This window comes from Motacilla alba, chromosome 1 (genome assembly GCF_015832195.1).
Source record: "Motacilla alba alba isolate MOTALB_02 chromosome 1, Motacilla_alba_V1.0_pri, whole genome shotgun sequence".
NCBI lineage: Eukaryota > Metazoa > Chordata > Aves > Passeriformes > Motacillidae > Motacilla > Motacilla alba.
In genome coordinates, this window is record NC_052016.1 from 45,486,337 (window position 1) to 45,501,163 (window position 14,827).

Genomic DNA, 14,827 nt, shown 5'->3' on the forward strand with positions numbered 1-14,827 from the left:
TGCACTCTCTTTTTTTTGCCATTGACTTCCAGCCATCAGACCTCAGTTTGCTTTTCTCAGCTAGATTAAAGAGCTTTGTTACTCTCTTTTGACTTTTCCATGCACAGCTTCTTACAGACCACCAAGTTGTCTTTTAATCTTGCCTTGAAAAAACTAAACAGAATTTAACTCCTTTCAATGTTTGTGCTATTGAAGGTATTCATGAAGGATGATCTGACTTTTAGGAGGAACGTATGTGTGTAGCAGATATCCATGGTGATGGGCACCTATGTAAACAGCCAGGCTGACAGCTCCAGTAAACATTCTCTTAAAGAGCTGTGGCAGGTCCATCCATCACACTACCTATATACACAGTACTGTCAAATATGTAAAGTAAACAAACAGGGGGCAAAAAAGAGGCGATGAAAGAAATAATGCTTTTCTCTAATCCCTTTTTGTTTTAAGAGCCTCTCAGGTTTCTCATTGTGATAGTAAATACATGACTTTGAGATATTTTTTGGGTGGACCACATCATTTGAAGTGGTCTGGTGACAGATGTACAGCAAATCAGTGGGAGAGGAAAGAGGGAAACCCAGTTTGCCAATTCTTCATCCTCTTTAATAGTTTGGGGTTTTTTTTAACCTTCGTCCTTCATAATGCTATGTCTCATCGTGTCTAATTGCAGGAGCCATACAAAAAACATTATCCCATAATTTTCTCAGGGAAAGGGGGAAAACAAGCCTTAAAGAGAAACAAGCACACAACCTTCGCATTACTGGCACATTGCTGAGCCAAAGGGCTGCACTTAATTTACATATAGATGTGCTGAGGATTTTATTCAGCAACTAATGCACTCTGTTGTTATTTTTCACTTACAGTGTTTGTAATGCACGTGGTGGTTGGCAAATTGCATGAGGCATATGTACTTGGAGGAATGCAGTGGCAGGCATATTAGTGGCACTGCTTTTTGGATTGTTGGTTGGCTTTATTTCTGAGGCTGCCCTGGGCCTCAGGTAGTGCTGGCTCCAGGCCTTCAGGGATACTGCAAAATCCAGCTGAGGGCGACATAAAGAGCTGGCTCACAGATGTGTGGTTGGATTTCAGCTGTCTCATGTAAAAAACATTGTAGTGCCTCCATGATGTAGCATCCCAGTGGATGAGAACATCTGTTTTATCTGTCTTGTTCAGAAATGTGTCTGCAAAATCTTGAAATTTTATGGTTTTTAGTCCCTTTGAAATTTTCATGATTTCTGCAGTTGTTTCTTCTTGATTTTTTTAGTTCAGGCATCATTATTTTGTACACATCTCTCTTTTAATTGGCAAGCAGCTGTAAGGGTGCACCACAAAAACCTATCCAAGAAGAGCCCTTAGACCTGCTCCCAAAGGCCTCTCCTTCTTTTTGCTCCTATAATGGCAGGAGCTGTTGCCTGTTGATATCTATGAGCTTTGAAGTAAGTGATGTGTTTTCTGAATTTATTGTGATTTTATCCAAGGATATTTCCTCCTTTCTCTCAGCTAAAGTGAGTGAGAGCCTATCTGTGGACTGCCCAGGGGGAATGTTTTGCAGCTCCTGATGTCAGTTCTGTCAGCCTCTTTGCATTCATGCCATAGTGATGAAGAAGCAGGGTCGATGACCAAATATCATCATTTACTCTCAAGGGTTAACACCTCATGTGGAGCTGGCATTTAACGTTCCTCTGGAAGGATGTCATCCACACCTGTGTGGATTGATCCATTAAGTATTTGGGCAGCTTGTATATTCTTATGGGTGCTACCTTTATATCCATATGTGGGTGTACAGCAGGGAGGCATTTTGTACAGAACGTTGAAGAGTGTGGTAGAAGGTATTCCCAGGATGTTGAAAGGATTTCCATGTGGAAAACCTGCAAGTGAACAAAAGTCTTCTTATTTATCAGGCTGCCGTGCGGTGTTGACAGGTGAAACGACAAGACTTATTGAGGAAAAGGAATTAATTGTATCTGGGACCTTTTAATAAATCAAAAGTTAAAGTAAGAACCAGTGTAGCAGACCTGTTGGCAGTAGCTAATGCTTGTTCAATGATCCTTCCCTTCTGAAATACAGAAATGAAAAGTGACTGTTGCCAGGAGTTATAAAATGAAGGAATGACTCAGAAGATAGATTTATTATCACCTCAGTATCGGTGAAATTCAGCTTCATAAACATAGGTTAATCTGCTAAAACCTTCTGTGCTCTCACTGGGAGAGAACCCTATTTATTTCAAATTTTATTTAAAGATGTAAAATAATTCTTGTCTTCTGAATAAATCATCATCTCTAGTATCACTAATAGTCATCTTTTTTTTTTTTCCTGATTCTTTCCTATGTGGATTTATTTTATTTATTTAATTTTTTGGGGTTGTTATGGGCACTTCTCATCCTTGCAGTGTAATTTCCCTTCTGGACTTGCAGGCTTTTTTCATCACAGTTCAGCATATATTTCACCTGTGTTTCTACAGAAACTCATTACATAGCACAGATTGCTGCCAACAAGAATATTTAGAATACACACTGCTTTTGTCCTCCAGTGCTGCCCTGCTCCCCTCCAATGGGTGAATAATACATCTGAGTGAGAAGGACATGGATCTGAGGTTACTACAAAATGACCTGAGCCCATACATGACCAGAATCAGTGCTGCTCCTTTCCCCTTCCTCTATTATATGGCTGATCAAATGCTAGGAGTATACTTTTCAGTTCAAACTAGCATTAAAAGACATTAAAAGAATCCAAAACTTGAAAAAAAAAAAGTAGTTTTTTTAAAAAAAAAAGTATCTTACAAGACAAGAGCATGTGGCATCTCTGTGACTGTGTGATTGGGTTCTGTGCTGCCTTGAAAACTTTTCTAAGACTTGAAGCTGTCATGGAAACAGTCCAGTTGGATCCTTAAAAAACCCCCAAAGCCAAAAGGACACACATATCTTTTATTAGTGCTAACATTAGTGCAGCTCTGTCCTCAAGATTAACTGATAATTTTGTTCTAAATAGCATCAAACACAACTGAGACTGAATTCAGGTTTTAAGGGTTCCTGTTTTGCCCTGCAATTTCTCCATCATTTGCCATCTACTAATTTGATAGTTTGTCGAAGGGTCCTTTTGAGTATTTCTCAAGCTTGAGATCCACTGCATTAGTGTGCCTCTCAAGATTTAACAATGCTGTATTAGGAGATGAAAATGTTCTTGATACATGTGTCATAGAAGTGGTGAGGAAGTGCATTTGCTTATTTTGATGCTGGTGTGATTTTGTGTGTGGTACTGGTGTATTTGGTCCTCTGTGCGCTCGTGGTTAGTGCTTAAGCCAGTGAAGGTTTGGACTATTGCAATACAAGCAAGTCTTAGAGTGGCAGAGTTTCTGCTTTATCACAGAATCACAGAATGGTTTGGTTTAGAAGGGACCTGAAGGGTCATCTGGTTCCAACCAGACATAAACCAGGTGTTCCTGTCAGGAGGAGGATAGATTTTGACAGCACTTCAGGCAGAAATGAGGTGGGTGGAAGCCCTTCATGCCAGGACAGTTCAGACACGGGGCTGGTAATTCAGTCTCTCTCTGTGGCTCTGAGCCAGAGTCACACCAGCATCAAAATAAGAAAATGCACTTCCTCACCACTTCGCTGATACATATATCAAGAACATTTTCATCTCCTTATGCACAGACAGACTTTCTCTTTTGTTTCTTAGGACCAGGTGGAAAACCAATTGATGTTTTCTTACACGAGTAGATAAAGTGGCCAAGCCTTTCCTTCCTCTGTGATAAAAGAGGATAGAAATGCATTTGTTATATTCAATGTCTAAGGGCTACTGTGTGAGCTTTTGATTGCTTCTTATCCAGGATTTTGGCATTGTGCAATGAAGGAGCTCAATTTTAAATTTACTGTCTATTTTCTGAACTTGGATGGATTCATTTTAAATTGCCTCCTAGGTTTTCTTCTTTAGCAAGGGCATAGGCAGGAACTAGAAAAAAAAAGCCACTTTTTTTTTTTTTTTTTTTTTTTTTTTTGTGCATTTCATTGTCAGTGGTTGTATCCCTCCCTACCAATGTTTATACAAGTTTGCATCACAAAGCAGAAAATGATGGTGTTTCTTCTGTTACTCCACCAGCTGCAGTTCTAGCAAAGAAATGGCTGTGGCATTAGGGCATTTATGAAGAGCCATCCTTTTACCTTCCCTCCCTCTCAGTTCCTTGGGACAAAAGATTGAGATGTTGAGCTGAGTTCACAAAACAATTCCTGCTCTCAGGCTTCTGTTTTCATTTGTTGGACAACTTGAATTTTTGTTACATGCTTTGTTATATGCTGAACACATTTCTGTAGTACAGCCAGATGAAAATAGATGTGATTTTTTTTGATCCTATTTGTGACATCCTCTGCTTGCTGTTTTTCTACAGGAGTTATCTACACAGCAGATGTTCTTGACCGGGAGACGACCAAATCCTACTGGTTGACGGTGTATGCGACTGATCACGGTGTTGTCCCACTCTACACTACCATTGAAGTCTACATTGAAGTGGAGGACGTGAATGACAATGCCCCTCTCACCTCTGAGCCTATCTATTACCCAGTCATCATGGAAAACTCCCCAAAGGATGTATCTGTCATTCAGATCCAAGCCCAGGACCCTGACTCCAGCACTAATGACAAACTGACTTACCGGATTACAAGTGGAAATCCCCAGAACTTCTTTGTAATCAATCCCAAAACAGGTAACAAAACCCTGTCGCCTCAGGGCAGTGGGAGAATACAATTTACATATTTATTGGCTTTCACCCCTTCAGGATGCACTGGTTTGCTTTCCAAACCTCTGTTTTCAGGTGGCTTCTGTGACTAAAGCATCTTTTATGTGTCTGAAGCGTTCTGCTTTGCATCGGTGTGCGAATGTGCTGGCAGATGATGTGCTGCAGATGTGCTGCTGCAGCAGTCACTCTGCCCTGGGTCACTGAATCGCTGCTGGCTGTTGCCTCTTCCCTGCGTCTACAGGGATGAGACTTTGCTGCCCTGAGTCTGCAGAGCAGTGCCAGGAAGCTGATTCAAGCTGTTGCAGGTTACAGAACACTGTTTCATTCTTTATTAGCTGGTCTAGCACCATGGAGTGAGTGACATGATGGCTGGCCAGCACATGTAATAAGGCCCCACGTTAAAGTAGGTGGATTTAATTCTACAGCTTGCTTTACACAAAAAGATAGTTTAGGTGACCTGAACATCCCTCTGGCCTTTAAAAAAAAAATCTGTGTGTTTGCATTGATTTATAACAGCTGGGGATGTAGCCTGTGGGTGCAGCATGGCAGAGATGGTGATTGTTTTAAGTTAAAATACTGTTGATAGCTGGCAGTGGAGCACGGCACCCATGCAGAGCAGCTTTGCACATGCCTGTACTCCAGGTGCCTTTGCTGAATAAGGCTGATAAAGAAATTGCCCTAGGAAATGTAGCCTGAGGTCTTGGATGGGTGGGCACCTGCTGGGTGCCTACCTGTGCTTGGCAGCTGGTGTTCCTCACCCCAGTATGTACCCAGATTTTTTCACTCATTGGGCTTCTGGGAACCCTCCAGCATGATCTGGAGCTGGAGAGTCAAGGGGATCTTTCAGAGCAATATGCTGATCTCTATGAAGGTAGTCCGGAGAATTCACACAGTACTCCTGCTTGTTTTCATGCTCCTAGTTTTGTTCTGGGGTTTTGATTTTTTTTTAAAGTTTATTTATATCTTCTGCAAATTTCTAAACAGCTAAAAAACTAGAAGGAATTGACATGAGAGGGAGGATTTTTAATTTTGTGTATGGAAATTAATAGGTTTTCAACATTTGGTTGGGCAATCCTATTGCAATGTGTGGCATAAGAAAGGGTCAGGATCTTCTCAGGCATAAGCCCAGGTGAAGAATTATGGAGAATGTATAATCACTGTGTTCAATCTGCTGAGCCCTAAGGCGCATATCACACTTATTTTTAACACTTGGAATGGCCGAAGATGCTCTTCCATCTGCATCCCTTCTCCCCCTCCCCACCCCATAAATCCCATCTGGGCAAAGTAGCATAGTTAGGACTCACAGTGTTTAATGCTTGTGCTTCCCTTCCATCAGCTCCTCTCACAGAGCAATCTGCTCAGCACAGCCCTGCTTATCTGCCAGGGTGAGCCTGTGACAAGGACTGGAGCAGGGCAAGTGGCAGCCCTGCAGCACCCTATCCTGGGGGCACACCCCATGGGCTGGCTCTTTGTCCCTCTGGAGAGCAGGCAGGATACTTTTTCCTCACAGTGAGATCTTATTCTCACAGTTAACACTGACAGTTGTTAATCTTCATTTGCACTGTGGAAATTGCTGTCTGAGAGCTTAAAGGCTTCAGGATGAGTAACTTTGCTGCTTGGGCAACTCCCAAAGGGCCCCCCTTACACTCAGCGAGCATCCTTGCTAGTGACTGGCTGTGATTTGCTATAAAGAGGATAAATCATCCCTTTTCTGTCCAACTCAGTGCCAAACGTAGAGCAGTGAGAACTGGGCAAGGTGGCCTCTTGGAGTTTGTTTTGAAAAGGATGAGGCTGACGGAGTGTGTGTGCAGAGATCCCTTTTCCCAAAGGGGAGCGGCGGGCCTTGACATCAGAAGGCTTTCTCCTGATGGGATGCTGATGTCCGAGAAATAAAAGCATAATGGATTTTCCTAGAGAGTGCCCCTGGGGGTCTCTGACAAGGCTCCTTTCAGCCGTCTCCCTGCAGTGCACTAGTTTTCTCTAAGACAGTAATTTACACTCCAGTTGTTTTGTACAGAAGACTTCTGCACACACAGAAGAGGTTCATAGCCTGCCAGCCCCATCCCCTTGCTGGGATTCAGCACAGCAGTAACTCACGTAGAGCGTTGCACAGCAGCCCTAAATGCGACAGCATGCTGTATAATCAAGATGAAAAGGTTTAATGTGAACCCAAATATGCTGCGATTGCTGTATACGTGGGCTGAATGAGCATGCTCCTGCTGCCGGGGGAGAACAGTCATTTGAGAAAGGAGATCTTTTATTTTCTGTGTCACTTCGGAAGTTTCAACACTGCCAGCAAACTGGCATTCTCACTCCTATGAGTATTCCACTGCTGAGAGTCAACACGAAGGCAGCATCCTGCATTCTTTACGTCTTTTGGTGGGAAGTGACAGAAGAGATGGGGAGTTTGCTGGAGCATAGGGATTTTTTCTGTTGTCTTTGGAGGTCAGCAGTGACCGTGTTTGCTTTCCTCTGGAGCCCACTTTCAGCTGCCTTGTAGCTCATGCAGGTCAGGCAGGTTTCTGGAGGCACATGGACCATTACATGTCTGATCAAGCAGGGACACAGGGAGTCCAGGTTTTGTTCCTGGTTCTAATTCAGGATCATAATTGCAGCCAAGTCTTACACTCGTGATTGATTATCTGGATAGCAGAAGCAACATTACTCCTTGTATATCTGTATATAGAAGAAACCTCTTAATATATTGACAAGTTGTCACTTCCTACATTTTTATAGACTGGCACAGCTCTGTGGCGGCTATTTTAGGCAGTCCAACTGCAAATGTATCGTGTGCATTTGGATCTGTTTGAAGGCAGGCTTCAGACCTTTCAGGATTATTACCTGCAGTTTGCTCTGTGGGTTTTAGAGACATGAAGAGTCGCTCCTGCAGGAATGAATAACTGCTAAAAAGCCACTGATAGCAAGATTTGGCACTGAAGTCACCCTGGGCATGCTCTCACTGGGGGCTGACTCTGCTGTGGGGGCACAAGTACATGGTGGCAAGGGCCCTCCTCTTTGGGCTTGGGGTTTATATGGGTGCTCCAGGGAAGCAGCCCGCCCATGTGTGTCAGGTTTGGAAAGGCAGTGTGGGCAACCTCCCATGAAGGCCTTTTTTTTCTCACCTTGATATTTTTATTGAAATACAGCCAAGCATCAGTTTGCGCCTTGGTACGCACTTTTATCTCATGAGCTGATACTCAGAGGTACAAGTACTAAGTGAATAATGAAGCACATGAGCACGTGTGAAACCATAAATCATTTACACTGGAGAGCAAGGCAGCCTTGTTCTGCTAACTGGTGGACACTGCAGCCTGAGTGTAGCAGGTCCAAGAGAGTAAGATGGGATTTTCCTTTACAGTGGCCAAGAGGAATATATTGCAAAAGCACAGTTTTGTGAGGAGAGTAGGAAACATGTTTTTTCAAAAAGCTGAGGTGACTCTAGGGGTTACATGACTACAGGGAAAGGCATTCCCCTGGGCATTTGTTTCCCAGCTGTGTATACACATAGCAGCAAGGGAGGCATTCCTGGAGCTCAGCATCTTCAGCAGCTGCAAGTCAGCCTAAACCCTGATGTGGCTGCTGGGAGAGCCAGGCCTTTTCCTCATAGCTTGACTTTTGTGCCTGGGAGGGCTTAGGGTTGCTTTGGCAGAGCACGGGGTCACTGGGCTGTGCTCCTTTGTGGGTGGTGTGAGATGGGGAGCATGGCAGAGCTGCTGCCAGAGCAGCTGGGCTGACCAGCTCCCAGGAGTGCTGCATTCAGCCCAAGCCGAGTCTGTTACTCTTGGGTGAGAGGCATGTGGAGGAAGGTAAATAAAACAGAAGATGGAGTTAATAAAAAGTTGATTGATCAGAGCTGTAAATTCTTACTTTTATTTCATGTATATGGGTGTTAATTTCACAGCACAGGGGTAATTTACTGTGTTGATTTATAATGTTTCTGCGCTCTGGAAAAAAATGAATTTTAATTCAAGACATTGCATTACTTTGTCAAGTGTTAACATATTTTGAACAAACCCAGTAAGCTTCTCTTCAGTCTAATGTAGATTACTTAAGAGATCCTTTAACTAACCTGCCAACAGACCAAATTTAACTCTTATGCAAATTCTTATTAATTAATTTACTCTAAAATTATGCTTGTGTGTCTGGAAAATCTGCTTACACCTTGCTTAGCCTTTTGCTGGCACCATTTACACAGAGGCAGACCCGTGGCACCACTGAAATAGTATTTGCTGCAGTGGTTAAGGCAGGACACACTTGTAGGTTTAGAAATAGTGCATGTAGGTCAGTACATCTTTGCAGAGCAGCAATACTCTGCCTCTGGAAGCTGTCTCTGAACTGTCACATCTGCACCTAGTTTTGGAAAGACTCTGGATATTTTCACACTGAAGTAGTATTAATATTTATATAAGCTAATACGGGGTTAGTGAATGTCAGAATTTAATTGGTACAAATGCTACTCTTCTCAGCAGGCTGGGCTTTGCTTTCTTTTGCACTCACAAAGCCAGCTGGCGTAGAATCCTGCTGGGTCTGAAAGCCACGTTTGCTCTGCCATACCAAAATAGTGCTTCACCCTCCTGTCACGCATCCTGATTTTTATAGCTGCTTTTCTTTGCCTTGTCCTGAGAAATCCCTGCACGTCTTTGCTCTCACAGACTGAGACAAATCCAGGGGTTTGCTGCTGCTTCACATCCTGATGGATGCCAGCAGTACAGATGCTGGGTACCCGGTGTCTCTTTTCAGCCCAGAAATCATAGAATCATGGAATGGTTTGGATTGGAAGGGACATTAAAGACTGTCTAGTTCCAACACCCCTGCCACGGGCAGACACATCTTCCACCACCACCAGTTCCTCAGAAGCCCATGCAGCCTGGCCATGAACATTTCCAGGAATGGAGCAGGGATTATCCTTCTATCACACCTAAAAATTATAGTTGCTGTTAGAGCAGACCTTGAGGAGGGGGCTGCTCTGTGCAGCTCTGGAGGGTTTCTCGGTGGTCATGGAGAGTTTCTATGTTTCTCAGCCTCTTCTTGTAGTCAAGGGGAACTCACCTGTCCTGACTGCTGCATCCATGGTGCTAAACTCCTAGTAAACTTCCTCTGAAATAAGATCTTCCATATCTTGTAAATGAAGGCCATTAGCTTTTTTTTTTTTTTTTTTGGTTTTTAAGTCTAACCTGCAGTGTTTCTCCAGGATGTGTTTTAGGTGCTATTGTGATCTAATTAGAAAGTGTATTTTTGAATTTTGATGGCATTGCAGGTCAGCTCCCTCCCACTGGATGCTCCTCCTGAAGGGTGTCTCCCTCATGTATGTTGAGAGCTGTTTTTGGCAGCTCGTGTGTGTGATGAAAATCAGCTCTGCAGATCATGTGATAGCATGAATAGCTCAATGCTATTCAGCCTGTAAGTGTCCTTGCCCTGTTGAAGAGCAGAGAGGACCTTGCAGGGGCAAAAGACATTGATCATGGGGCTCTCCAGTCAGTGGTGAATTTGAGGAATTGGTCTCACTTTCCTTCCGTGCTCTTGAACACTGTTTGTACAAATGCTGAGTTCAACAACAGTTGCAGAGTCCAGCCTGATATCTCCATCACTGATGTGGGACCATAACTAATACAGAATTTTATAATGTAATTCCCCTACCACATTAGCTGGCTTCCATCCTCTGTAATTTATGTTGTATCAACACACACTAAATGATCTACTTTCTTTGCTTTCACTTCTCTATTATTTAAAAGTGTGGCTCTTAAGGACTTCTTTGTAATGAATTCACTGTTAAAAATTGAGCTTTGGAGCATTTTAAAAGCTTTAATTTCTGCTTTGGCACGCTTATTCTTTACTAGACACCACATATCAGTGGTTTGAGCCCAGGGTTAACAGCTGGAAAATCAAAGGACCGTGGATTTTGGAGTTGTGTGCTTAATCGTAGTGGGACGTATAAGTGTGCTAGACACTGTACAGCATATTAGAAAAAGTTCCTGCATTAAGGAGTTTGTCATAATAACAATAATAATAGTAATAATTAAGAAAAAAGAGGAGACAAAAAAAAATAGGGAGAAGGTTGTAAATCAAGTCCATCTGCTTGCCGGGGCACATTTGTTCCCCAGAGGAAATTTTCAATTAGATCCTGAGCTGCAGTATAGCAGGGACACAAACTCTTCTTTTGACTTTGAGTCACCTCACCTCATGATTTCTCTTTCTTTTTTTTTTTTTTAAGTTTTTTTGGGCTTTTTTTTTTTGTAAGTGGAAGTATTTTCTTCCCTTATGTGATTGTTCTGTAAATTAATTCTTAGCAGACAGTTTGGGAATCAAATATGCTCTGGAATGCAAGCTATTGATTTTTCAGGTATCATGGCATTAATAGATGTGCATTCACAGTCATGTATTCACAGGCATACAAAAGACCCAAAAAAAAAAAAAAAAAAGAAAAAAAAAAAAAAAAGAGAAGCATCACTTCCAGTAGGATGAAGAAAAATATAAAAGAATTTTAGACTAAGTAAGACTACGTAAGTATTGTCTAATGGCCAGACCACTAATTCCACTGAAAATGACAAAATTTGGGCTCAGCCAGCATGTCTCTTCCCTCCTCCCTTCCTCCCTGGCAGCGATTTCCTTCACAATCTGTATATGTTATCTGTGGAGAGGATAAAGGTGTGAGCTGTGTCACCTCAGTTGCAGCTACAGTAATGCTGCTATTAATAAAATAATAAATCCAGTTTTATCATTTCTCCTGAACAGACCTGATTTCTGCTAGCAGTGGGTTTTTATTCATGAAGCACTGAATATGGTTGAGATTGCTGGATGTCTCTGGTATCAAGTTCCTCTTTTAAAATGACATTTAAAGATACAGTATTTCTTATAAATGCCACTTTTTTGTAATCAGCAGATTTATACTCGACTTATAGAAATTTTAACCTTTCTTTAGATGCCCATGATGACTTCTCTAGCCCTCTTTCGTGGTAAGAAGTTTAAGGAGTATTCCTGTTGCCTTAGCTGGATACTTGTGTCCTCACTCAATGCAGCACCAGTTTTTAATCCGAGCTCCCTGTTTGCTTCAGTAGAGACTTACGTCTGAAGGGCATAAGCATGGCAAGGGCCAGTGGGACAGAGTTTTTTCTGATGGAAGAAGTTGCTGCCCAATAACCAGACAGCTCCCTTGTTTCCTGTCCCGGCACTAATTCTGGAACGGCAACAATTTTTCCACTGATCTCATAAATCTATGTTGTTGTGCATTACATCAATCATTTGTTATTGTTACAAACATCAGCAGAGCATATCTTCTGCCTATTCAGAAGTAACTTCACCTATCAGCTTAGCTGTGAAACTCATTTTTCTACCTGGTCTGTCAGTTCATTTTCTCTATTCGTAAATTTCCAGAAGCTAGGCAGAACTGTTTAAGAAATCACCTTTTTAATAGGCTGTGCTATTCCTGCACTAATTTTTAAACAGGGCTGTTACTTCCAGGTAGTCAGATTCTCTTGCTAGAATTATTATCAATGGCAGAAGCGCAGTTTAGCTTACTGGGTGAAATTGTACCACCAGTACTGAGTAACAGCCCTGTTAAATGTATGCACAATGCATACACTACGGATACTTGTCATATCCTGCCATACATTATGATGATAACGTCAGCAAATGTCCCTGCATTACAGTAATTGCTTGTGGTCCAAGTCTGAACTCTGTCAGAAGGAATTGGGTTGGTGAGTTAGGGATGCTGAGGTGTGGAGCCTGTGAGCATGGCATTTGTGCAGGAGCAGGGAGCTTCTAAGGAGGAAAATAAAGCTGTGATGTTAGCCCAGAGGAGGTGAAAGCTTGGGATGGGGGTAGTTGAGGGGGTTCTTTTTTCCTTTCTATTTCCTACTGCTTTTTAATCAGTCAAGGAACTTGTGTTTATTTTTTGCTCAACAGTCAGAGTTAGTACTGGTGTCTGTGATGTTGGACAGTGCAAATCCCAAGCAGACAATATTAAACCAGCTTTTTCCCCTTTTGCTCAGTTGCAGTGGATACAGTCATACTGTCTTCTTAGATCAGACACTTTTTGTGGCTTGAGTAGTGTTTCACCTTGTGTGAGGAATTTCTAAAATCGCAGTGGACTGGAAGTTAGAGGCAAGGAATGTAGTTCTGGTTTACTCTTAGTTAACATGTGATCCTTGGTACAAACGGTGATATTTCCTGTTTGGAGAATTAGATTGACCTATGCTGCATATGGGTATTAAAAAAAAAACAAAGCACAGAAAGGGAAATAAAAAGAGAAGGCAACTGGGAAGGCAGGTGTGTTTGCATAAGCCATAACGATGTCAGTAATCACCAACTATTAATTCTCCTTTGTCTTCCATCACACAGGAGATTGTGTCAGCACCTCTTATACCCCCAAAGTCTCATGACCTCATAGTTCAGCTAAACTAGTCTGTTCAAAAATTAAGCTTAACAGTGGATTGTGTTATTTTTCCTCCCTTTTTTTTCTGACTCTGTTTCCATCAGACTTACACTGTTATAACCAAAGATAATTATTTTCTGTGAAATTACTCTCTCCTCCTTTCCCCTTCCCCTTATGTTAATGAGAGTGTTTTTCGTTTGCTGGGAAGACTGACACAACTTCTTTGAAATTAGTAGTGTTGTTGCCAGTTAAGTATGTGACCTTATCTGTGTAATTGTACAGATCGTGCTGCCATATGTCTACATGCACAGAGCTTAATTTAACCGGAGACATACATGTGTAAAAATAAAGCAGTATCTGGGGGTTAAATATCAGAAGAGCCCCCTAATCACAGCTTTCACATTATACACAGCTTTCTACAGAGCTTGAAGAGCTCTGAAGTTAAATCTTTGAAAAACACTCTTTACATGGGACCGTGCACTTGTAACCTTGTTTTTTTAACGTTGATCGTCATGTGGATTCTACTTCCTTGCATGTTGTTCCTACTTGGTTTCTCCCCCCTGTGGTAGCTAAGTCCTTCATGCTGCTTGGTTAGATACAATAGGACCATTTTTAGTTGTTTACAAGCAAGGAACTGAGGCAAAAGAAGCAGCTAACTCATCCAATGCCAGCAATAAAAATTTGGTCTTAATTTGCCTTTAAAGCCAATGGCCACATGTGGTGCAAAGCCTTATGGCATGGGTCTAGCCCATCCTACCCTGCTAAATGCAAGGCAGCCCTGGCACCAGTGTTTTCTGCCATGTATACAGAACTTACCTGGGCATGTTTGAGACCCAGCAGGATCTATTTCCTATCCTGTTCCCACTTCCCATCCCTGTCTTTCAGTCCTTCCTGGCCTTTCTTACTCTCTGGCTCAAAAGCAAGCCTGGGTTGCCCACAGGAGAGAAAGAATTAGAGTTTGCACAGGGACAGGGCATCTCAGATGGCTCTGTTGGAACCTGGGCGTATAAGGACAGAGCTGACTTATCTTTTGGGTGGATGAAGGAGCCCCCTTCTCCATCAGCCTCTAAGACAGGCACAAGCCTAAGTGTTCGTGCTGGTGCTGTCATGGAGCAAGGAAGCAAACCCAGAGTACTCCAAGTCTCCCACTACCCCCAGTAATCATGTTCTTTCTTTGTCAATACTACATTGGCTTGTACTTTCTGTGCAGGAACGTTTCCTCATTGCTTCCTGTGTATATAAGTCAATGTCATGACATGCTGTGGGTTTGTGGCCTTCTAAGAGAAATTTAATGTTTGTGTCAGATGAGTTGCATGCAAGGAATCTGTGCTGCAGTGATCTATTTATATGGTAATTAGCAAGTAGCTTTGCAGCACTTAAAGGGATTTAGTTTAAAAAGTATGTATTATTTCCTGAATTTTAACTTATCAACAGTGTATGAACAGCAGTGCACGTGCACTTTTTTTTTTAATGTAGCCACAATACCCAAAAGATAAATGTAAGTCTGCTCTGCAAGAGAATATTTTGGCTATAATTAATTTTGCTTCATTCACCATATGCTTTTATTTTTTGACCTTCATTTTATTCACAGACTCTGTGTAATAAAATGTGCAGTATTAAAACAAAAGTTGCTTAAAGAAGCACAAGTGCTTGTGGTGCTATGTCTTCAGCTGAATTATGTGGTTTGTGCCACCTGAGAATATGACCATTGTATCCTTAAGAAGTTATTA

The 14,827-nt window shown here is 42.1% G+C and overlaps 1 protein-coding gene across 12 annotated transcripts in view; it reads left to right on the forward strand.

Annotated features, from left to right (window-relative positions):
* The window catches only part of FAT3 (FAT atypical cadherin 3), a 399,575-nt gene that overhangs the window by 179,376 nt on the left and 205,372 nt on the right, over window positions 1-14,827 (forward strand). For all 12 annotated transcript variants that reach the window (XM_038142935.1, XM_038142926.1, XM_038142945.1 and 9 more), the window contains one exon: window positions 4,379-4,693. In XM_038142935.1, the coding sequence (XP_037998863.1) occupies window positions 4,379-4,693 (315 nt within the window). The remainder of the gene's footprint in view (window positions 1-4,378; window positions 4,694-14,827) is intronic.